The sequence below is a fragment of the Heptranchias perlo genome, chromosome 32 (assembly GCF_035084215.1).
Source record: "Heptranchias perlo isolate sHepPer1 chromosome 32, sHepPer1.hap1, whole genome shotgun sequence".
NCBI lineage: Eukaryota > Metazoa > Chordata > Chondrichthyes > Hexanchiformes > Hexanchidae > Heptranchias > Heptranchias perlo.
In genome coordinates this window covers 13668780-13694309 of record NC_090356.1, presented here as the reverse complement: position 1 = coordinate 13694309, position 25530 = coordinate 13668780, and the positions used below count along the sequence as shown (strand labels likewise).

The 25530-nt window shown below is 42.7% G+C and overlaps 1 protein-coding gene across 4 annotated transcripts in view; it reads left to right on the top strand.

Moving 5' to 3' along the window:
- Positions 1-25530, top strand: part of LOC137301045 (NAD kinase-like) — an 85244-nt gene that overhangs the window by 30205 nt on the left and 29509 nt on the right. For 3 of the 4 annotated variants that reach the window (XM_067970422.1, XM_067970423.1, XM_067970424.1), the window contains one exon: positions 4141-4224. In XM_067970422.1, the coding sequence (XP_067826523.1) occupies positions 4141-4224 (84 nt within the window). Of the gene's footprint in view, positions 1-4140; positions 4225-22552; positions 22783-25530 lie in introns of those variants that run through there. The other variant, XM_067970425.1, reaches the window with a different exon arrangement.

The window sequence follows — 25530 nt, the reverse complement described above, 5'->3', positions numbered from 1 at the left end:
CTAGGCTCTCCAGCCAAGGGAAACAGCCTCTCAGGATCTACCCTGTCAAACCCTCTAAGAATTTTGTTTCAATGAGATCACCTCTCATTCTTCTAAACTCCAGAGAATATAGGCCCATTCTACACAATCTCTCCTCATAAGGCAACCCTCTAATCCCAGGAATCAATCTAGTGAATCTTTATTAAACCGCCTGTAAGGCAAGTATATCCTTCCTTGGGTAAGGAGAGCAAAACTGTATACAATACTCCAGATGTGGTCTCACCAGAGCCCCATATATTTTCAGAAAGACCTTACTCCCTCTTATACTCCAACCCACTTGCAGTAAAGGCTAACACACCATTTTCCTTCCTAATTGCTTGCTGTACCTGCATGTTAACTTCCTGTGATTCATGTACAAGGACACCCAAATCCCTCTGATTAACAACATTTCTTACCTTTTTAAAAAAAAATTCTGCTTTTCTATTCTTCCTACCAAAGTGGATAATTTCACATTTCCCCACATATACTCCATCTACCACCGTCTTGCCCACTCACTTAACCTGTCTATATGCCTTTGCGTCCTTCTCACAACTCACTTTCCCACCTAGCTTTGTATCATCAGCAAGGTTGGATACATTACACTCGATTCCCCTCATCTAAATTATTGATATAGATTGTAAACAGCTAAGGCCCATGTACTGATCCTTGCAGCACCACACTAGTTACAACCTGCCAAACCAAAAATGACCTGTTTGTTCCTACTCTCTGTTTTCTGTCCGTTAACCAATCCATGCTAATATATTCCCCTCAATCCCATGAGCCCTAATCTTGTGTAACAATCTCGTGAGGCACCTTATTGAATGTCTTTTGAAAATCTAAGTATACTACATCCACTGGTTCCCCTTATCTATCCTGCTAGTTACGCCCTCAAAAGCTCTGATAGATTTGTCAAACATGATTTCCCTTTCATAAAACCATGTTGACTCTGCCTAATCATATTATGATTTTCTAAGTGCCCTGTTACTACATCCTTAATAATAGATTCTAGCATTTTCCCTACTACTGATATCAGACTAACTGGCCTGTAGTTCCCTGTTTTCTCTCTCCCTCCTTTCTTGAATAGCGGGGTTACATTTGCTACCTTCCATTCCACGGGGACCGTTCTAGAATCTAGGGAATTCTGGAAGATCAAAACCAATGCATCCACTATCTCTGCAGCCACCTCTTTCAAAACCCGAGGATGTAGGCCATCAGGTCCTGGGGATTTGTCGGCTTTTAGTCCCATTAATTTCTCCAGTACTTTTTCTTTACAACTAATCTTAATTACTTTAAGTTCCTCACTCTCATTAGACCCTTGGTTGTCCATTATTTCCGGTATGTTTTTTGTCTTCTATCTGTAAAGACAGATACAAAAATTTGTTTAACGTCTCTTATACTTTCTCCTGTCTTAGCCTCTAAGGGACCCACATTTACTTTTGCTACTCTCTTCCTTTTTACATACTTGTAGACGCTCTTATAATCTGTTTTTATATTCCTTGCTAGTTTACTCTCATTCTATTTTCTCCCTCTATCAATTTCTTGGTCATCCTTTGCTGATTTCTAAAAACCCTCCCAATCCTCAGGCTTACTATTCTTTTTGGCAACATTGTAAGCCTTTTCATTTAATCTAATACTATCTTTAACTTCTCTAGTTAGCCATGGCCTGCTGCCTCTTTCACTTTGAAGTCTACCAATTTTTTTCAGTAGTTTTTATCCATAGTTATCCTATAAAGTTTCTCTACCTCCTCCTTTTCTACCCTTTCATTCCGACAACCACACTCTTCAGTGAAAAATGAGATAAAGTACTTATTTAGTATCTCTAACTGAAGGGTGTGGTTGTTGGAATGAAAGGGTACAAGAGGAGAAGGTAGAGCAACTATATCGACACATGTAAAGAAAATGCAATGGATGTTGTGTATATAGATTTTCAAAAGGTGTTTGATAAGGCACCGCATAGGAGTTTTGTTGATAAAATTAAGGCACATGATATTAACATGTGGCAGCATGGATAGGAAGTTGGTTAAATGTATTTTTGGATTGGAGAGATGTAAATAGTGGTACCTCCAGGAGTCTCTGTTGGCACCGTTGCTTCCCAATATTAGTAAATGATCTGGATGTGGGTATAGGGGCACAATATCAAAATTTGCGGATGACACAAAAATAGGGAGCAAGGATAACTCTGAAGAGGCCAGTAAGTGACTGCAGGAGAACATAGAGAACATAGAGGCATTAGTAGATTGGGCAGATAGATGTCAGTTGAAATTTGATGTGGAGAAATGTGAGGTGATACATTATGGAAGGAAGAATAAGGAGAGGGACATAGGAGGATAATAGACTGAATGGTAAAATGTTAAAAGGTCTACACGAGCAGAGAGACTTAGGGGTACAGGTACACAAATCTTTAAAAGCACATGGAATTCTAGGTTTGATAAATAGTGTAAAGAGTACAAAACAGAGGTAAAGCTAAACCTATACAAATCATAGGTTAAGCTTTTGGAATAGTGTCCAGTTTGGGCACCTTCCTTTAGGAAGGATATCAAAGCCATGGAGAAGGTGCAGAAGAAGTTCACTTCGATGATAAGTTGGGAGCAGCGACTTGGAGAAAATTCATTAGAACAAGAGGAGACCTAACAGAGGTGTTTAAAATGAGAAGTTTTGATGAAATAAGTCAGGAAAGACTATTTTCACTGGTCGGCGAGAGAACATAAATTTAAGATAGTCACCTAAAGAACAAAGAGCGCTTTGGAGATTTTTTTTAACGTTACAGCATGGGATGCCTTACCAGAAACAGTGAGCGACGCAAAATCCGTTACAGGTTTTAAAGGGAAGTGGATAAATATTTTTAAAAGATAAATGTCAATGGATATAGGGAAAAGGCAGGGAGATGGGACATTGAACAGCTCTTTGAAAGCAGCACAAGTGCCAAATGGCCCCCCTCTGTGATTTACAGGAGTACAGTCTTTGTGCATATAACAACTGGAATTTACTGCTGTTGTTCAATTGGTGTCTCGTTCAATTAAATTACTCTTCAATTATCAAAGTTTAATTGAACATGACACCAAAAGATTTGAATCCTAGGGGTAAGTTATTAGGTGGTATTCAGAACTTTGTGTTAATTAAAGATAACGTTCTGTAAATTAAAGCAGTCCAAGTCTGTGCTTTGCTCCATTTTTCAGCTTATCCTTTATAAAACTTGTTTTTAGTGACAAACAGGAGCTAAATTGTTAAAGTAAATGAGTTAATTTAGCTTGCAATAGATGTCAATTTAGAATAAGCAGCCCACTTTTGGTAGGTTTTCCTTGCTCTGAATATATTCTGTTAGCTATTTAATAGTTTCACTGCATTGGCCGCTAACAGTGACACTTCCACTGTTACTCCCAGGTTATTTCTAATTCAATTCCGTTCACTGTATAATGTGGGACACATTTGGTCTTTTCTCTACTGTAATATAATCAGTGTTAAGTGTACTATGTCATTTTTCTGCTTATATGCATAACTGATTAAAGCTAAATTTAGCTGCAATATCTATCTCCAATGTTCTTCCTACTTTTCTGTTAGCAAGTTTGGTTTCGGGATCCACGTAAACTTATCGGGATCAGAAAGAATAAAGGCTCAAGCACTAAGCCTAGTGGGATACGAATACTCCTGTCCATTCGCCACTACTCTCTGCCTCCTGTCCTTTAGCCAATTACGTACCCAAGTTACCACCATCTCTTTAATACCATGTGCTTCTATTTTCCGAATAAGTATATTATGTGGTACTTTATCAAATGCCTTTTGAAAGTCCATCTACTGCACTACCTTTGTCAATCTTCTCCGTTACTTCATCAAGTGCTTTCTGGAGCCCAGGGGGAATTAATTTTGAGTGGGGAGTGTAAAGGAATTGGAAAATGACAAGCCTGTTCTCCAAACTTTGTTGGTCTTAATTTGCAAAACAATTTTTTTTTGAAATTATTATAAAGATCGCCCCGCACACACCAACGTGCAATGCCTTGGCATCAGAGGGCAGTGTGACTTTCCACATAATTTACCATTGGGAGATGTTTCAGTATCAAAGTGGTTTATTTTTAAAGGCTTGTACAGTTACTATTTTGAATGACACTGGTTTGTTTTAATCACTAGGAGGACACGATCACTACATGGACCAAGTCCAGCAACGAAATTTGGACCAAAAGCTTGCATGTTGCAGAACCCAAAGGCTGTAATGTAAGTAGCTTGTTTATGCCGATCACATCTTAAACTGAACTGCCTGCAAATATTCTTATTTTCCTACCAGTGATTGCAAACTTTTAATGTACAATTGGTTTCATTTTAACTTCGCAACTCTTCAGGAAAACCTTGAGACTAAATTTATTCAGATGTTTTGTTTGCACTGTCTGTGAAAATGAATGTTTCACGTTAATACAGAATACTCCATACAAATTTCAAGATCCTTGTTTTCCCACAAAGCAAGGACTATATCACTGCTGATGATACCCTTGAAGTATAGTACTAAGTGTATCATTTAAAATTGCAGACCCAGCCAAAATACAATACAGATATTACTATTGTCATAAGAAAGTTTGGCTAAAATTATGTTCTAATCAGTTCCTGCGCGTGAACTTTTCTCAGTAGTTAACTCTTTCATGATTCTTTGAGTTCCAAATTATGGAAATCTTTCATCTACAAATGACTATTTAAAAAGAGCTTGGTATTTTTGATATAGTGATGATGTAATGGTAAGAAACTGGTAGGTGCCTGTAACCACACATGAGCAGTTTTCTTTTCTGGGTGATCAGGGGAGAACAACGAGGCAGTGTCAGAGGGATGAACTAAGAGAAACAGCTAAATAAGCAAGGGCTCTTCAATCTGGAGAGGTAGTACCTCAGAGGGGACCTATTTAGAGGTATATAAATACTTAACAGATACATCAAAGTGACAGGACACAATGATGCATGTTAAAGGCAAGTTTAGGAGGGTTGTCTTTACACAGAGGGTGATCAGCTAAAGTGGGTTGCTAGGAAAGGCATCCAGAACATTGGGCTCATTTAAAAACCAGCTTCCTGCTGGAACTGGAGAGAGTAGAGTTGGACTTCTGGAAGGATGAGCAAAAAGGCTGCCTTCAATTCTATCTTGTGATTTTTGTAAACCAGTATTTGCATTTGAACTTTCCCTAGAGGTCAGGCTCTGTGCTCTCTTAAGGGGTGGGAGGAAGAGAAATACTTGCTTGATATGGATCCTTTGCTCTACAATTCCTAGCAGGTCGACCAAGAAGCCATATTAGCTTGCCATTAGAGTTGACCAAGGTTTGGGTCGTCATACCTTCTCAGTTGAGGAGATAATGCGGATGCTGAAGGACAAGATCACTCTTGTAGTTGTTGAGTAACTGTACTGTCTTCTGGAAAGTGCCAAGGATTCATACTCCCGGGTTAAGTATGTCAGACGATGTTATAATGGAAAGGTTTAGTTTTCTCAATGTAAAAATTAATCCACTTGCCCCCTAATCTGGGGCAGACACAAAGAATTTTAATACTAAATGAGGTTCAACTGGCAGCCAGCATTACTCATAAGTAATTTAAGTGCAAAATGAGTTTTGATCTAATTCTAGAATATTTATGGTCATTTTAAGCTATTTCAATGTGAATTTTCCAATGCATTTGTCTGCATTGAAGATCTGTAATTTATCTCTCAAATTTTAATTCTCTAACTGCTGTATCACATGTAAACAATTTTACAACACCAAGTTATAGTCCAGCAATTTTATTTTAAATTCACAAGCTTTCGGAGGCTTCCTCCTTCCTCAGGTAAATGTTCAGGAGCTCCTCGAAGCCTACGCATTTGACAACGCATACAAACTGCCGGCTTCATGACTACGTATCACATGTAGCCATTTGACTGACTTTTTGCACTGTCATCACTTGAGTTATGAAGCCTATGGTGTGAGACTGGGCAGAATCTGATTTAATGCTTAAAACTGTAGGATACACAGCAGCCAATTTGTGCCCAGCGAGGTCCCACAAACAGCAATAAAATAAATAACCAGGTAATTTGTTTTAGTGCTGTTGGTTAAGGGATAAATTTTGACCAGGACACTGGGGGAGAGCTCCCTTGCTCTTCAAATAGTGCCATGGGATCTTTTACATCCATCTAAGCAGGCAAACAGAGCCTCGGTTTAACAGCTTGAACCATGACCTTCTGACTCAGGTGAGAGTGCTACCCTCGAACTAAGGCTGACACCAATGACTTTAGAAAGCTCCTATTGTATACTGTGGAAAATATTATCAATAATGTCGCATGGTTCTGGTGTGAAGTCTCGCCAACGGTGAGCTTGATTTTCTGACCTATCCTTGCCATTAGTGAGACTCTGCACCATGAACAGAGCCTTGCAAAATGACCCCTTAAATATTTTTATATAAAATCAGAAACTATAAATATGCTGTGCCTTGATTTTTTTTTTCTTTGCTTGATGACCTGTTCATTTACATTTGAGCGACGTTCCAAGAATGTAGATGCTGTCATTCTGAGCAGATGGGCTGCGATGTCTATTGAGGATGTGCTGCATTATTAATAGACAATTGTAAACAATTTTACAACACCAAGTTATAGTCCAGCAATTTTATTTTAAATTCACAAGCTTTCGGAGGCTACCTCCTTCCTCAGGTGAACGGTGTGGAAGGAGGGGGAACTCCACATCATTATTAATAGACAGTCAACTTCCAACTAACTTGCCTACAGCAAAATCAAACCCTATATTAAATAGGAAGCTGGGATTACCATGTGACACTTCAAAGTACTGGTAACAATCCTTCAGTTACAGGGCTACAAATAAATTTATTCTCTCTTCTGTTCATTCCCTCCAAATGCAAATTCTTTTTGTTATTGTATGGCACCATCTAGGTGCTATCCATCACCAGCCTCTCTATTCGGGGGAAGCTCTTTTGTAAGTGACCAGAGAACAGATTTAATAGTCGGTAGGACAATAGACAGGGCAATCCAGTAGGTAATTGAACAAAGACAGATTAAACCCTTTCTGATGTTGCAAAGGAAATATCAGCTGCCAAAGAGAACTTTAGAGGTGCTTCCTGTGGTGTTTGGATCACTGGAACAAAAAGTAAACAGCCACTTTCAAACGTTACTGATCTCATGGTGGAAAACCTTTACAATCTTTTTCTAGTTGTAGACAAAGGATCCACTGTACTAAAAATGCTTGATGGGTGGATGGGCAGCGACATGCCAAGTGTTATGATGACTTTCTACTTGTAGTGAACTGTGGGAGTCTTAACCACCGCACACCCCAGCCTGTCTCCATAGTTGGAACTAGTGAAAGGTAGAGGAACTATGGACATCTAGGTCTATATATACTGCAACCGCTTATGCATACAGCCCTATTGGTCTATGATCTGAAGAAAGATCAGTACAAGATTAGAGATCCCCATAAGCCTACTCCCAGTTCACTGTTTCCTGGGTTTACCAGTGGAAATGCTGGTAAACCTGTATGTCTACATCTCATACTCCCTCAATCACAATCAGACCCTTCCAAGAAAGAAATGCAGTTGCAACTTTATGGCTTGGAAAACAGTTCAAAAAATTCTGCTTTTATCGGGTTCCTGTGGATAGATTATTGTAGAGAGGAAGAGTGGGTACAAATTAGACTTGCTTTACAGTATCAATTGATTAGAAGCCCAGTTTACTGACACCCTTTGCTTTCTTCATCATTGCACGGTATAGCATTGTAAAACAGAAAGTTACGACCTGCAGATAATACCAACTAAGTAGGAAATACTGTAATCAAGCCATATATAGACACAATAGGCGAGGTGCGGGACAAACCCATGCTTTGGTTATGAACACTGCCATGTACTGCCCACTATTTGTATTAGGAGGGGGAACTAAAAAAAAAAGTATTTTGAGCAAATGTTCTGTTTGCAGAAGTGGAGGTTGCAGCACTGAAATTGGGCTAGTAGGAAGTAGGTGCTCACTCGAAACACTGGAGCAAACCAAAGAAAAAGGATATTGGCAGCATGGGGGCAACTGTAGGGAAAAGTAATGACTTGCACAACAGGTGAGTGTGTACAAAGTAACATACCAATTTTTGCTAGGGGGGTAACAATTTTTTTTTCCCTTGTGATTTCAGAAGTTTTTCATAAATTTTATAGACCAAAAAACTCAAAATTCTAGAAATATGTAACGAAAACAAAAAAATCTGGATTTAACCAGCAAGTCCTTAGCACCTGAAGAGAGAAAAGACAAGTTAACATTTTGGGTAAGGAACCTGCATTAGAACTGAGTGCTCATTACACTGATTGTTCTGACCAGAGGTGTTTACTGAAATATTGATGCTGCCTGACCTGTCTATTTCACTCAGTCTCTTTCTTTCCATTATTAAACTTATTAGTGTTATCTGAAAATACATTGTCTGCAGGTTGCATAATGTTTGTGAATTAATTTGAATTGAGTCACACATTTTTCACAAGTTACTCTTGTAGGAATTTTGGACATTGGGTCATGTTCAAAATCCTTACACGCCCTTCCTCTTTAATCGAAACCTCACATTAATCGGGTTTTTCATGTTCGTATTTAAAGGGAATTTAAATTTTTCCATAGGTTTTTGGCTAAACTTGCTGGCATGCAGTTGTGATGGCCTCTTCGGCATCACTGATTTTCATTGCTGCACCATTGGCGGCCGTGCCTTCAGCTGTCTAGGCCCTAAGCTCTGGAATTCCCTCCCTAAACCGCTCCGCCTCTCTACCTCTCTCTCCTCCTCCTTTAAGATGCTCCTTAAAACCTACCTCTTTGACCCAGCTTTTGGTCACCTAATATCTCCGTGTGTAGCTCGGTGTCAAATTTTATTTGATAATGCTCCTGCGAAGTGCCTTGCGACATTTTACTACTTTAAAGGCGCTATATAAATACATTGGTTGTAGTTGTTGTTTGAATAATAGAGGTGTTCAAAATCATGATCTTATTTACTCTGTCAAAACCGGAGAAACTGTCTCCAGTGGCAGAAGGGTTAGTAACCAGAGGACACAGATTTAAGGTGATCAGCAAAAGAACAAGAGGCGACATGAGGAAACTTCCTTAAAACCAGTTTAACCTCCTCCCCCTTCCTCACCCAGTCCAACAGTGTCCAAATAAGTAAACTCGTACAAAGTGGTCATTATGGTGGAACTGGAAAATGTTGAGCTACAAATTGGTGAGATTAAGTAAGTGAGCTGGAGAAATGACTGTGGGATGAATGAGCTTGATGGGCCAAGTAGTCTATTCTTTTTTATTCGTTCATGGGATGTGGGCGTCTCCGGCAAGGCCAGCATTTATCGCCCATCCCAAATTGCCCTTGAGAAGGTGGTGGTGAGCCGCCTTCTTGAACCGCTGCAGTCCGTGTGGTGAAGGTTCTCCCACAGTGCTGTTAGGAAGGTAGTTCCAGGATTTTGACCCAGCAACGATGAAGGAACGGCGATATATTTCCAAGTCGGGATGGTGTGTGACTTGGAAGGGAACGTGCAGGTAGTGTTGTTCTCATGTGCCTGCTGCTCTTGTCCTTCTCGGTTGCAGAGGTCGCGGGTTTGGGAGGTGCTATCGAAGAAGCCTTGGCGAGTTGCTGCAGTGCATCCTGTGGATGGTACACACTGTAGCCACTGTGCGCTGGTGGTGAAGGGAGTGAATGTTTAGGGTGGTGGATGGGGTGCCAATCAAGCGGGCTGCTTTGTCCTGGATGGTGTCGAGCTTTTTGGGTGTTGTTGGAGCTGCACTCATCCAGGCAAGTGGAGAGTATTCCATCACACTCCTGACTTGTGCCTTGTAGATGATGGAAAGGCTTTGGGGAGTCAGGAGGTGAGTCACTCGCCGCAGAATACCCAGCCTCTGACCTGCTCTTGTAGCCACAGTATTTATATGGCTGGTCCAGTTAAGTCCAACCATCTTCAGCTGCTTCATCAACGACCTTCCCTCCACCATAAGGTCAGAAATGGGGATGTACGCTGATGATTGCACAGTGTTCAGTTCCATTCGCAACCCCTCAAATAATGAAGCAGTCCGAGCCCGCGTTCAGCAAGACCTGGACAACATCCAGGCTTGGGCTCATAAGTGGCAAGTAACATTCGCGCCAGACAAGTGCCAGGCAATGACCATCTCCAACAAGAATGTCTAACCACCTCCCCTTGGCATTCAACAGCATTACCATCACCGAATCCCCCAACATCCTGGGGGTCACCATTGACCAGAAACTTAACTGGACCAGCCATATAAATACTGTGGCTACAAGAGCAGGTCAGAGGCTGGGTATTCTGCGGCGAGTGACTCATCTCCTGGCTCCCCAAAGCCTTTCCACCATCGACAAGGCACAAGTCAGGAGTGTGATGAAATACTCTCCACTTGCTTGGATGAGTGCAGCTCCAACAACACCCAAGAAGCTCGACACCATCCAGGACAAAGCAGCCCGCTTGATTGGCACCCCATCCACCACCCTAAACATTCACCACTGGCGCACTGCGGCTGCAGTGTGTACCATCCACAGGATGCATTGCAGCAACTCGCCAAGGCTTCTTTGACAGCACCTCCCAAACCCGCGACCTCTACCACCTAGAAGGACAAGAGCAGCAGGCACATGAGAACAACACTACCTGCGCGTTCTCCTCCAAGTCACACACCATCCCGACTTAGAAATATTTCGCCGTTCCTTCATCGTCGCTGGGTCAAAATCCTGGAACTCCCTTCCTAACAGCACTGTGGGAGAATCTTCACCACACGGACTGCAGCGGTTCAAGAAGGCGGCTCACCACCACCTTTTCAAGGGCAGTTAGGGATGGGCAATAAATGCTGACCTTGCCAGCGATGCCCACATCCCAGAACGAATAAAAAAAAACTCCAATATTTTTATATCTAATAAACGAAAGTGTTTAAAGATAATGAAATAACACCTTTTTTTAATGCCCCTATGATTTTTCTCACGGGTTGCTTGCAGGACTGTCCTTGAGATTAATCTTCAATTCCTGCAGACTCCTGTAGGATTGGCAACCCTAGCTATAGCTTGAATATTGTGTATAGTTCTAGTCACCACATTACAGGAAAGATGTGATTGCATTAGAGAGGGTACAGAGGAGAATTCCGAGGATGTTGCCAGGGCTGGAGAATTTTAGCTATGAGAAAAGATTGGCTAGGCAGGTTTTGTTTACTTTGGAACAAAGGAGGGTGAAGGGAGATTTAATTGAAGTATATAAAATTATGATGGGACTAGATAGAGTGGATAGGGAGGATCTATTTCCCTTAGCAGAAGGGTCAGTGACCGGGGGCATAGATTTAAAGTAATTGGTAGAAGGATTAGAGGAGAGCAGAGGAGAAATTTTTTCACCCAGAGGATGGTGGGGGTCTGGAACTCACTGCCTGAAAGGGTGATGGAGGCAGAAACCCTCAACTCATTTTAAAAAGTACTTGGATGAACACTTGAAGTGCCGTAACCCACAGGGCTACGGACCCTGGAAAGTGCTGGAAAGTGGAATTAAGCTAGATAGCTCTTTTTCGGCCGGCATAGACACGATGGGCCGAATGGCCCGTCTCCTGTGCCGTAACTGTCTACGCTACAGCCCTTATCCTATACATTAGAGTAGGTTTCGGATCACTGCCTTTTGCTGCAAGAACAAGATGAAAGTACTTGGGAGTGAGCCCGAATTGTACTTACATCCTCACTGATTGCAGAATCTGTGCCAATTTTCAGCAGTATAGGGGAAAGCATTTCTAAGACACTGCCATTTCATTGAAGCAGAGATGATTTTGAAAAGAAACAAAAACTGAAGACGCTGGAAACACAGGGCAGGCAGTCGGTGTTTCAGGCATTGTCCCTTCTTCAGAACTGAAAAATAAGAAATGCACAAACACACTAATAGAATCCGAGGAAGGGGACTGGAAGAGAAAAAATATTTGTCTCTCGTTTCTCCCACCACCTTTTTCGGATTCTGTTCTCAGCTTTATCTGCTTTTGTTTCAGATTTGCAGTATTTCACTTTTTTTTGTTTGACCAGGACCAGATGGAACCATCACGCTCGTCTCGTGCACTTTTCACTACAGATTATTGCAAGACTCATCTTTGGCGCCAGCATTAACTCCTCCATGGAGAACTGGTCAGGTGTAACACATTCCACAGCAGATTAGATTACGCTGAAAACTTTCGTTATGCTATATCTTGTCGGAGCGTTCTTTCTCCCCATTATCTACACAAGCTTAGAGATGTTCAGGCCTCCATATCAATCTCCACCCCTGACTGGGTTATGACGAGGGAGGTCTAAACTACGCTGTCAGTACATGACATGAGCTGAATCCACAATTTTAGGCAATGCCTAACATTGGAAATGAAAACAGAAAATGCTGGAAAACACTCAGCAGGTCAGGCAGCATCTGAGAAACAGAGTTAACGTGTCAGGTCGATGACCTCGCCTCAGACCTGAAACATGAAATCTGTTTCTCTCTCCACAGATGCTGCCTGAGCTGCTGAGTGTTTTCCAGCATTTTCTGTTTTTATTTCAGATTTCCAGCATCCGCAGCATTTTGCTTTTGTCCTAATATTGGAGGTGGGCTGAAGTGCAATTGCAGGCTGTGGTTTACAGGCAAGGAGCTTCGAAACCTCCCGATATGTGGTGTGCCTATCGGGTTAAATTACCCGAGGTGTCGGAGGCACCCCCTGAGCTGCAGGCTCCGTGTTGGTGCTCTTAAATCGGGCGACAATCTGCTTCTTCCGGTTTGTGATGGGGAAAGATGATGAAACCTTGCCCAACAGTGTCCAACTCAATTTGAAGCAAGACTGAACAGATTGCTCTCTGTTATGAAGAGGCACCTGACTCATTTGTGGTTTTTCTGTTCGGTAATCTACCCAGAGTATACATTTGTATGAAAAAGGATGACGGTCATCTACGGGCAATTGTATTTCAAATCATGGCAGCCGAAAAGTGGATAATTTTGTAATGAGCATTGTTTACTCACTGTTTGTGATCCACGGGGTTAAATTGCATAATATATATCTAATGCACCCTGGTTTAGGACACTAAACATAAACGGAGACTCCTTTAACCTGTGGAATTCTGTCTCTTTTTAATATTCGCAATCTACCGAATATATTTGCCAAAGAAAGCAACCAAAACAGTGTTTTATTAAAATAAAAAGGAAATACTGCTGGAACACACAGCAGGTCAGTCAGTGTCTGGAAAGAGTGAAGACAAGTTACAATACTTTGGGTGAGCTCCGTGAAGGGCACACATCCCAAAATGTCATAACTTGCCTTTCCTCTTCACAGATGCAGGCCGATCCTTGAGTATTTCCAGAATTTTAGGGTTTTACTGCAGTAAGTTCGTTTAGGATTGGAGTGAATTTAATGCTAAATTCAACCCGCCTTCCTGGAGACATACAATTTATTTTCCGTTGGAAGGACTGGGCCTTTTGGATTATCGTGCCCTCGCCATTAACTTTTCAACACCGTCTCTTTCTTATTTTTCAGTTGCGTCACTTGGTTTACCGAAAGTTTTCTAATTTTTGCATGCTGTTCTTACACAGGTACCTCAAGGCAGTTAACTTGCTCAGCAGGTGTTAGTGTGCCAATGGATTCTACTCTTTGGCACCATCCATTATGAATGTTTTTCAGAGGACTGTGAGAGACCAGTAGCAATTCTTGGCAGAAGGCAAGAATTAGCAGCTTTCAAAAGCTACTGGATATCAACAGTACAACGCTTGGACTGAGATTTCCAGCATATCATACAAAATATTCCAATACAGGAATTTCTAGTAATTTTTGACTGGTGGATTTTACAAGGGAAAAGATTATAGTGTCTGATTTCATTTCTTCCATGAAATTATTCAGATTTTTATTAAGTGTTCTAAAAATATATTTAAATGTTTTCATGTTCCTGTGCATTCATTTTTTTTTGCAGGGCACTTACAAGAAAAACAAAATGTAAATAATGTAAGCTTGATTCTCTCTTGGTTTTTGTTCTCAATCTAAACATTTCTCTGAACTTCTATTCAAATTTGCAGCTGGGGACACTGTGCATCATGCTTGTGGGCACATTTTCAGATAGCCTACTTGTTTGTTCCCATTGCTGACTGACTCAGATGCATCTTGTAGAAGACAAATACCCCATTGTTTCTGAGATGTTATTTTTTTCAATCAATACTTAAGAGAATATTGTGAAGTTTGTAGTTGCGAACAGGCAGTTCTTTGCACAATCAGGCAATGCTGAGAAATGTTTGTTTTAAGCAGATGAAGCTTCTCTTTTGTCTCCCAGCCACACATTGGGTATGGTCAAGGTGGCAGGTGATCTGCTCTCATGCTCTCAACAATATGACTCAAAAGTGTGAGACTGTAGCACAAGGGTGTCTGTCTGCCTGTCGCTGTGTCTGTCTGCCTGCGCGCGCAGGCTCTCTGTCTGTCTCTGTCAGTCTCTGTCTGTCTTGCTCTGCTTCAGAGTCTCTTTTTTTTCCCCTTTCTCCCCCTTTTCCCTCTGTCTCCTCCTGTCTTTCAGTCTCTGTCTCTGTCTCCCTTTCTCTTTTTTTCCTCTCTATCTCTCTACTCTGTCTCTCATAGTTGAGATAAGGAACTTTGATGGACAAAAATTGAGGTGACTCCCACCACTCTAAAGCGACATCTGTTGGTACTCCAATATACTGCCAAGTAGATTTATTTTTCCCACAAAACCGATGTCCTTCCACCCAGTTCATTGTGTTCCTCTATTCACATGAATCAAATCTCTCTGATCCCAGTGTTGCTTTCATCAACAGTGTTCCATGTTGGGACTACTTATCTTCCTGGAATCAATTCCCAGCACTTGTTGCACATTGGGACTTTTTCTCCTGACTAACAAGCTGTGAAAGGTCTTGCATTTCTTAATGAGGAAGTATCTCAAAAGTTATTTAACCAGCACTCTTCGCTGTCAGTGAAGTAATGAGTTGCACTGAAGCACTGAATACATCTGTGATTGCTGACCTCTGGGGCCATCTGAGACATAGTGGAAAGAGAAAAACAATGCATACTACAGCCTTAGCCAGATCCAATCCTCCACAAGAACTGAGGTAAGTTGAGGAAACAAAACCTGAACTCTAGTTGAAATGTACACAGCACAAGGAATTGGGAATTACTGCAGCTGGGAGATCAACATGTAGGTTGGTTAAAAACTTGTGCATTTTAAAGACCTCTTTACCATCTTCCTGGAAATAAAGGGATCTTCCTGGGTTTATATCTGATTTGAAATGTACATTTTTCTCTCCTCTGGTTGTACTCATTTTACTAGTGTTTATTTTACTCTGATATTGCTGATTCGCAGTTTGCTCAGTAGGTTCTTTGCTGCTGGATCTCTGTTTCTATCAAACAGTCAACCAAACACCCTGTGACCCAAAATGGATCAAACTAACTTGAATATTGAACTTGTACACTGTAACCTAGTTTAATTTAATCAGCAACTTAATGTTATGTAATGATTCCCACATGCCTGTCTGCTGATCATTAACTGTGGCTTGTTTATACATGTGAGCAGATTTATTGTTGATCACAGTAAGGAGTGGGATGAGGCTTGCAGCACCTGGAGCTAGATCTTAATTCACCAACTTCTTCCAGTTCTGCACTGGACTTGTGGTTAGGAGTTGCAGTTGTGCAGCTCTGGTGATCATTGCATGATCTTTCCATCAGCAATTTAAACACTTCCGACCCCATGTAAAAACCTGTCGGATTCAGGCTCATTTTTTAATATATACTTCACTGCTGTGTGACCCTGTTCTGAACAGCGCTTTGCAAAACACTGTCTAAAACACTATTGTTTGTATTTTGAATTGGGAGTAATCATGGAGAAATGTGTTAAAATTAGGTGGAAATTCAGTCGTTTTTCAGTTTTTTGAATTTCCCTCCTGTTCTTAAGCATGTGTTAATTTAGTTTCTAAAATAAAGGCCTTGTTAACCTTTCAGGAAATGACGCAGCAGGTTCCCGCTTGGGGAAATTAAAACCACAATAACATCTTCTGCTCATTAACACAATTCAATAGTTTAATGGCAGGTGTCAATTCATGCCAGACAAGTGCCAGGCAATGACCATCTCCAACAAGAGAGAGTGTAACCACGTCCCCTTGACATTCAACGGCATTACCATCACCGAATCCCCTACCATCAATATCCTGGAGGTCACTATTGACCAGAAACTTAACTCGACCAGCCATATAAATACTGTGGCTAGAAGAGCAGGTCAGAGGCTGGGTATTCTGCGGCGAGAAAGCATTTCCAGCATCTACAAGGCACAAGTCAGGAGTGTGATGGAATACTCTCCACTTGCCTGGATGAGTGCAGCTCCAACAACACTCCAGAAGCTCGACACCATCCAGGACAAAGCAGCTCGCTTGATTGGCACCCCATCCACCATCCTAAACATTCACTCCCTTCACCACCGGCGTACTGTGGCTGCAGTGTGTAACATCCACAGGATGCACTGCAGCAACTCACCAAGGCTTCTCCAACAGCACCTCCCAAACCCAAAACCTCTACCACCTAGAAGGACAAGGGCAGCAGACACATGGGAACAACACCACCTGCACATTCCCCTCCAAGTCACACACCATCCCGACTTGGAAATATATCGTCGCTGGGTCAAAATCCTGGAACTCCTTGCCTAACAGCACTGTGGGAGAACTTTACCGCACAGACTGCAACAGTTCAAGAAGGCTGCTCACCACCACCTTCTCAAGGGCAATTAGGGATGGGCAATAAATGCTGGCCTTGCCAGCAATACCCACATCCCATGAACAAATTTTTTAAAATGTAGAAATAGCATTGCAGTACTGTGTAAATAAAGGCTCCGCACAGAATCCATCCATTCATTGCTGGTCTCAAAGATTTTTTTAAAAACACATTACTTGATCTTTCACTCCCTTCAGTTTGTTTCTCTGCCAAATTTCTATCCGGCTCCTTCTTGAATTTGCCAACAATTTACACTGCCTCCCTGAGCAGTCTATACCATGATCTTATCAATTGGCGGAGCAGGCACGAGGGGCTGAATGGCCTACTCCTGTTCTTATGTTCCTATATGCTTGCTCTTTGTAAATGAGGTAAATCTAAACTCTGTTCTGCTCCCTTCTTGTGAACTAGATTCCATGACTTTAGAATTCTACCAGAAACTTAATAGTGGAGTGTTTTTCTGAAGTGATATGGCACACTTTGTCAGTGTTTGTGACACAACAGTTAATGCTTGTGCTCTGTTAACAACAGGCCATCTCTTTAAAAGCATTTCTTTAAGTAATTATGCAGATAAAATGTCTATGGGTTTTCTTGTTCCTTAATATAACTCTATTTCTTTGAGAAACTCAATATTACAAATTGCACAGAGCTGGGGGTTGTTGGAATCGGGAAGAAAAGTTATAATTGCCCTGTTGTTTTCCTTCTGCCCTGGAAGAGCACTGTTGAGATTGGTGACTCACCACGTGGGGAATTACCAGTTAAACCTTCCCAAACTCCATAGTGCAGCATGTTGAAACCCCACCGCATTATGTCACCTATCGAACTCTGTTGTCAACAAGAGAGTTCATCAGTTTTATGTTGAGTTTTCTGTTTCTTTTATCATTTTGCATGCCAGCTGTCGGTGGGATTTGTTGCTGCTATGAGGGCACTCACACAATAGATAAATTGTTATTGCCAGTTGCCTCCTCCAGCCCGACAACCCTCCGAGAATTCTGCATTCCTCCAATTCTGGCCTCTTGTGCATCCCCGATTTCCTTCGTCCTGCCATTGGCGGCCGTGCCTGCAGCTGTCTCGGCACTAAGTTCTGGAATTCTCTCCCGAAACTTCTCTGTTTCTCTCTCCTTTTAAGACACTCCTTAAAACCTACCTCTTTGATCAAGTCTTTGGTCACCTCGCCTAATATTTTATGTGGCTCAGTGTCAAATTTTGTGTGAAAACGCTCCTGTGAAGCTCCTTGGGACATTTTACTGCACTACAGGCGCTATATAAAAGCAAGTTGTTATTGTTGTAGGTTGATTGATAAATGATCTCCACTGCTGACTGGGAAATTGTACAGTACATATTGTACAGAGGATAAGGGACAGCCCATCATGAACTATATAGTAATACACAGAGGTTTAAGTAGTGTAATAAACTGCTAAAGCAAATTGCGAGTATTTTGTCTGAACTTCCACCCCATGATTAAATTACTGTAAATTCACAAAGATATGTTGTTGATTTTGAAGCTTATTATATGAATTTTGTTATAAAGTTATCTTGTCACCATGATATTGCACTTCTATTTAAAGATCTGTGCTGTGATGGACAAGGAAATGTTTAAAAGCATTTTCATCCCTGACAGGATCTGCAGTATTATTAGGCGGGATTTGGGTTATTAAGTGTGTTGACTATCCGTTCACTTCTTCCTAGATCTTTGATGGATAACAGTGGCTAATTGGGAGTAATTGTAAGCCACTGATTTCATTGAAGGGTTCAGGGGATGTCTTAATCTGTGAAACCTAAGTTCAAATGGTTTAAACAGTCGTATAAACCCCAAAGTCAGATTATTGCTTTGAATCCACTCTCTGGTATCTGTTATTTTTTATATCTGGGCAGAGAAGTACCATGGCACTAGTGAGGGTCAGCAACTATTGCATAATTGTTTTACAACAACGTTGAGTTTCTTATGATTCTCTAAGTTTGAGCCATGATTGCGGCAATCTGCGCTAAACAAACAGGTACGTGATTAAGAAGCAAAAGGACTTGTAACCTGAACCAAAAAAAACACTGCATTTCCTGGAAGATGGCTGAATTCATAAAATTAATATCCTTCATGTTTATGGAATGTACAGACTCTAAGGCAAGCAGCTGGCTAAATTTGCACAGTGTTATATTTCGTCTTTGAAAGCTTTCAGTCCTTCCACGGGCAAAAGCCTATAATTCAATATGAACAGAACATGTGTCTGCAGTTTGCCTTTTCACTGCACAGATTTTTTTTCTAGTTAGACTGGTCAGCAGAGCAATGGTGTGGTGGAATTTTTAACGTAAGCACATAACCTGGAATGAGAAGGCATTCATCACACTGGGCCTGTCTCTTTTACCAGACACTGTTCAGATGCCTCCCTCCATGAACTGTGCCCTTAATTAATATTAAGCGTCCAAATATCTGCAGGTAACACGTTCTCTGAAGTTTCTCCCTAGCATTACCAATCTAACGTTACGAATCTAACATTACCTAGAGTCTAATCTTCTCAATCCTCGTTGGTTGCATTCCACCGATGATATTTCCATTGTCCTAGTAGTAAATTGTATCCTACTAAGTATTTCATCAAATATGAAGGGTGTTGATAGAGTGGATAGGAAGAAACTGCTTCCACTGGCAGGAGGGTCAGTAACCAGAGGACACAGATTGAAAATAATTGGCAAAAAAAGCCAAGGGGATGAGGAGAATTTTTTTTACGCAGCGAGTTGTTATGATCTGGAATACACTGCCTGAAAGGGTGGTGGAAGCGGATTCAATAGTAACTTTCAAAAGGGAAGTGGATAAATACTTGAAAAGTAAAATAAATGCAGGGCTATGGGGAAAGAGCAGGGGAGTGGGACTAATTGGATAGCTCTTTCAAAGAGCCGTCACAGGCACGATGGGCCAAATAATCTCCTCTGCTGTACGATTCTATGATTCTATATCTGTTAAATCAGATATTCACTGGCTCCATTTAAATGCTTCGATCGACAGACACTAGCTGTTTTAGATGGAAATCTCTTTTTTTTCATGTTCCTATTTCCTTTTGCCAACTTCTGTCTCCCTTATGAAGCGCCAGCTCATCCCCTGCTACTCAGAGAATTATAGACTTTTACAGAACGGAAGGAGGTCTATGCAAAACATTCCGAACCATTTTCACTCCAGTTTTTGTCCACCTGTTTGCACCTAATTTGATAATTTCAGTATTTTTGTGAGCTGCCTATACCTCTTGCTTTAAAAGTCTGTTCCTTTCTACAAAGGTGCTTATTTTTTTTCAAAAATTATACTTTCTTCATAAAATTTGCCACAATACATACAATACAGTTGTCATATCACATTCCAAACATACACAATACAAAGGTGCTTATGCTGTTTTTATTCCTGTCTGAATCTTCTGCCATGTTTCCATTCCTCACGCTACCGTACCATGTACATTATTTGCATGTGCCTCTTGGCTAGCATTACTCATTTGTCTAGATTTGCCCCCCAGCTTCCAAAATTTAATTGAAATAAATTTTTGAGCTGTTGAGTTATGTGAACTTTGTAAACGGGGAACTGCTATCTATCTCTTTGGCCCAACCGGTTCTGTCGGGTTTCAGCTCACATGGTGTTATGCTGAGAGCAGGTATAGTGCTACAGCTCCTCAAACATCAGGAATAGCTTTATTACTGCAATAGCTCTAAAGTACTAGAGTACTAAAAACGCAATTTTGTATAAACAAAAAGATGTAAATATTTTAAGGGCTAATTTTCCAACCTTACGTTCTCGGCAAGATCCTTGCCCAATTGGAGCGTTTCTCGGCAAGATCCTTGCCCAATTGGAGCGTGCCTCGGGTGTCCTTGCCCAATTGGAGCGTGCCTCGGGTGTCCTTGCCCAATTGGAGCGTTTCTCGGCAAGATCCTTGCCCAATTGGAGCGTTTCTCGGCAAGATCCTTGCCCAATTGGAGCGTGCCTCGGCAAGATCCTTGCCCAATTGGAGCGTGCCTCGGGTGTCCTTGCCCAATTGGAGCGTTTCTCGGCAAGATCCTTGCCCAATTGGAGCGTGCCTCGGCAAGATCCTTGCCCAATTGGAGCGTGCCTCGGGTGTCCTTGCCCAATTGGAGCGTGCCTCGGGTGTCCTTGCCCAATTGGAGCGTGCCTCGGGTGTCCTTGCCCAATTGGAGCGTTTCTCGGCAAGATCCTTGCCCAATTGGAGCGTGCCTCGGGTGTCCTTGCCCAATTGGAGCGTGCCTCGGGTGTCCTTGCCCAATTGGAGCGTGCCTCGGGTGTCCTTGCCCAATTGGAGCGTTTCTCGGCAAGATCCTTGCCCAATTGGAGCGTGCCTCGGGTGTCCTTGCCCAATTGGAGCGTGCCTCGGGTGTCCTTGCCCAATTGGAGCGTGCCTCGGGTGTCCTTGCCCAATTGGAGCGTGCCTCGGGTGTCCTTGCCCAATGAAAGTGCACTTCAGATATCCATGCCCACTGGGAAATTAGGACACGCTCAATTTTCGGACTATTCATTTAAATAGTTGGAAAATCATGCATGGCATGTGACAGAATTCCCAATATGCACTCCCAGCTGGCAAGGCTCCCCTCTAGGGAGTGCGGAGTCGGAAAATTACCCCTTCCACCTCTGCTTACTCTCTTACCTACTCTCATCTTCTATTCTGTCTGCTCTATTTTCATTTTAAACTTTAATTTTACTTATTTTCTACCTGGATTTTACTTGTTTGTGTTTTTTTTCTGGTTCCTCTCCATTTTGGAAGTGGAGCCAGTTTTTAAAAAAAAGGATTGCATTATTATCTGGCCAAAAAACAGTTTTCCAGCCAATTGGAAGTTCAGTGTAAAGATTAGCACAGTAGCATCTCTGTCCAGGTCAACCATTGACACTTCAATAATGATCATAATTTTAACTTTTGTTCCATTTGCCATGTTAATTCAGATACTAAATTAGCATCTGAAGTGCTACTTCCCCATGATGGTGGCCCTTGGACGTAGAGGCAGAATGCACTTAGCATCCTGCCGTGGGTTACTCCATTATGCCTGTGGAACATAGGGACAGGAGTAGGCCATTCAGCCCCTCGGGCCTGTACCACCATTCAATTAGATCATGGCTGATCTGTATCTTAACTCCTTGGTTCCATATTCCTTAATACCCTTACCTAACAAGTATATATCTGTGGGTAGACCAACAAAGACACTAGGGTTTATGACTGTTGCACACACACAGCACCCAGAGGATAGTTCGTATTTTTTAAAGAAGAAAAATGTTCTACTTGGTTATGAAGTACAGCACAGGTCTTTTAAATTATTTTCAGCATTCATCGCTAAACTGTCAGAAACTGAGAGTAATCTGTACATTCAGGTGGTCCAGAGCAAGCGTACCATCACGGGAAGAGTGATGGGTCTCTATTCGTTTGCACTTTAACAACGGTTTGGAGGGGTGTTCTTTTCCCCGGAGGTTTGTTGAGACTTGCAATGGGGTAATGCTGAAATACTCTGTATCTGAGCCATTCATTCCCCCTCGTCTTGTTTGTTTAATTTTACAGAACGCTGTAATAGTCCTCATAGTTATCTCGTTGTGGCTTTTACTGACACAAGCAAAATACTGCTTTAATTTAGAGCACATTCTAAAATAGCTTTGCTCTGATAAAGTGCTTTCTTTCATGTTCCAACCTACTGCTGCCTAGTAAGGAGTGGTTAAACCTTTCCTGCTTTCTTTGTTACATGTGAAATCGCTGCCTCTGTCGGCTGAAGCTATCTTACTGGTATGATCGCACTATAGTACCACCTGATTTACGGAATTGGCTCCACCTCCTCAGCTGACTGGTTTAATTTTTTAACGTAATTTCTGTTGCTAATATTCCATGGACATGCTTGCCGCATAATAGAAGCAGAAAGTGTCTTGGATTGTAGGAGCTGTCTGGCTGGTTAGGAGACTGTTTGTTTTTGCCAGGCCTGGTGAATGAAGAATGTTCTTTTTGCCTATAGCAGTGCTGTAAGTTTTACTGTAGATTACAATATTACCTAATCTTAAAGCAGGCAGATGAGAGAGACCATGAGAATCATTGGAAATATAAGTTCACCTATACGAAATGGCAGTTCCTGGCAATGGTAAGTGTAATAGAATGACCTTCAATGTGTATATGGTTTTTCTACTGTAAACTATCTTGCTGTAATTTGAAATACAAAATGATTTTAAAGAAATATATTGTCCAAGGAATTGTCTATTTTACTTCCTGAAATCCTAGCAGGTGTGTGAACTCTCTGTCAGAGAATTGACTGGAGAAACAAAACTGCTGCTACAGCAAATTATTTATAGCAAACGGGTGGCGTTGGTTCCTCTCAATGGTGAGGATTTCTCGGCAATAACACAAAGCTTTCTCGCCCGGAGTGTGTGTGTGTGCCCACTGCTGTTACTAACCACAACCTTCATGTTTAAGTAAACACAGCGTATGAAATGGTGGGCTCGCTCAAAATGAATGGAGTGTCACTGCAGCAGTTTAAAACTAGTACCTCCTCTCAGGACCAGCAGCCCCTTTGGTCTTGTTTCTATTTTGCACAAGCTGATCTGAGATTTCTGTACACTGCCGACGATATGCAAGTGCGTGGCCGTGGTGTAAATGAGAATAATTGCAAACCAGGAGAAGCTCCTGGGTTAGGGAGCTGGTTCTACCATTTGACTAACCGCAGGGTGAAATTGTGAGAGTTCTCTAGTTGCTGCGCTGAGGGACAGAAAATCGTCCGGTTTGTTAACACTGAGCTTCTATTTGCCATGGGTACACACCAAAACAAGCCTTGCCCAATTCCTCCCCACGTTCCTCAGTTCCCGATTGCAAGTTTGTAATGTCGCTGTTTGCCTGTGTTTTGCACAAATCTACTTTGGGCACTACACAGGGACCGGCTGAAAAAGCCTGACATCTGCAAAACTTTTAAATTCAGGAAATTCACTACACGTAAGTGAGCTGTGTGTATGTGTGTCTCGCTGTGTCTGCCTGTCTCACTCTCTCTCTCCTGTGTCTGCCTGTCTCTCTCTCTCTCTCCTGTGTGTGTCTGCCTGTCTCTCTCTCTCTCTCCTGTGTGTGTCTGCCTGTCTCTCTCTCTCTCTCCTGTGTGTGTCTGCCTGTCTCTCTCTCTCTCTCCTGTGTGTGTCTGCCTGTCTCTCTCTCTCTCTCCTGTGTGTGTCTGCCTGTCTCTCTCTCTCTCTCCTGTGTGTGTCTGCCTGTCTCTCTCTCTCTCTCCTGTGTGTGTCTGCCTGTCTCTCTCTCTCTCTCCTGTGTGTGTCTGCCTGTCTCTCTCTCTCTCTCCTGTGTGTGTCTGCCTGTCTCTCTCTCTCTCTCCTGTGTGTGTCTGCCTGTCTCTCTCTCTCTCTCCTGTGTGTGTCTGCCTGTCTCTCTCTCTCTCCTGTGTGTGTCTGCCTGTCTCTCTCTCTCTCTCCTGTGTGTGTCTGCCTGTCTCTCTCTCTCTCCTGTGTGTCTGCCTGTCTCTCTCTCTCCTGTGTGTGTCTGCCTGTCTCTCTCTCTCTCTCTCTCCTGTGTGTGTCTGCCTGTCTCTCTCTCTCTCTCTCTCTCCTGTGTGTGTGTCTGCCTGTCTCTCTCTCTCTCTCTCCTGTGTGTGTGTCTGCCTGTCTCTCTCTCTCTCTCTCTCTCCTGTGTGTGTGTCTGCCTGTCTCTCTCTCTCTCTCCTGTGTGTGTGTCTGCCTGTCTCTCTCTCTCTCTCCTGTGTGTGTGTCTGCCTGTCTCTCTCTCCTGTGTGTGTGTGTCTGCCTGTCTCTCTCTCCTGTGTGTGTGTGTCTGCCTGTCTCTCTCTCCTGTGTGTGTGTGTCTGCCTGTCTCTCTCTCCTGTGTGTGTGTGTCTGCCTGTCTCTCTCTCTCTCCTGTGTGTGTCTGCCTGTCTCTCTCTCTCTCACCTGTGTGTGCCTGCCTGTCTCTCTCTCACCTGTGTGTGCCTGCCTGTCTCTCTCTCTCCTGTGTGTGCCTGCCTGTCTCTCTCTCTCCTGTGTGTGCCTGCCTGTCTCTCTCTCTCCTGTGTGTGTCTGCCTGTCTCTCTCTCTCTCTCTCTCTCCTGTGTGTGTGTCTGCCTGTCTCTCTCTCTCTCTCTCCTGTGTGTGTGTCTGCCTGTCTCTCTCTCTCTCTCTCCTGTGTGTGTGTCTGCCTGTCTCTCTCTCCTGTGTGTGTGTCTGCCTGTCTCTCTCTCTCTCCTGTGTGTGTCTGCCTGTCTCTCTCTCTCCTGTGTGTGTCTGCCTGTCTCTCTCTCTCCTGTGTGTGTCTGCCTGTCTCTCTCTCTCTCTCTCTCTCCTGTGTGTGTCTGCCTGTGTGTCTCTCTCTCTCTCTCTCTCTCTCTCTCTCCTGTGTGTGTCTGCCTGTCTCTCTCTCTCCTGTGTGTGCCTGCCTGTCTCTCTCTCTCTCCTGTGTGTGCCTGCCTGTCTCTCTCTCTCTCCTGTGTGTGTCTGCCTGTCTCTCTCTCTCTCTCTCCTGTGTGTGCCTGTCTCTCTCTCTCTCTCTCCTGTGTGTGTCTGCCTGTCTCTCTCTCCTGTGTGTGTGTCTGCCTGTCTCTCTCTCCTGTGTGTGTGTCTGCCTGTCTCTCTCTCCTGTGTGTGTGTGTCTGCCTGTCTCTCTCTCTCTCCTGTGTGTGTCTGCCTGTCTCTCTCTCTCCTGTGTGTGTCTGCCTGTCTCTCTCTCTCTCTCTCCTGTGTGTGTCTGCCTGTCTCTCTCTCTCTCTCTCCTGTGTGTGTCTGCCTGTCTCTCTCCTTCCTGTGTGTGCCTGCCTGTCTGTCTCTCTCTCTCCTGTGTGTGTCTGCCTGTCTCTCTCTCTCTCTCCTGTGTGTGTCTGCCTGTCTCTCTCTCTCTCTCCTGTGTGTGT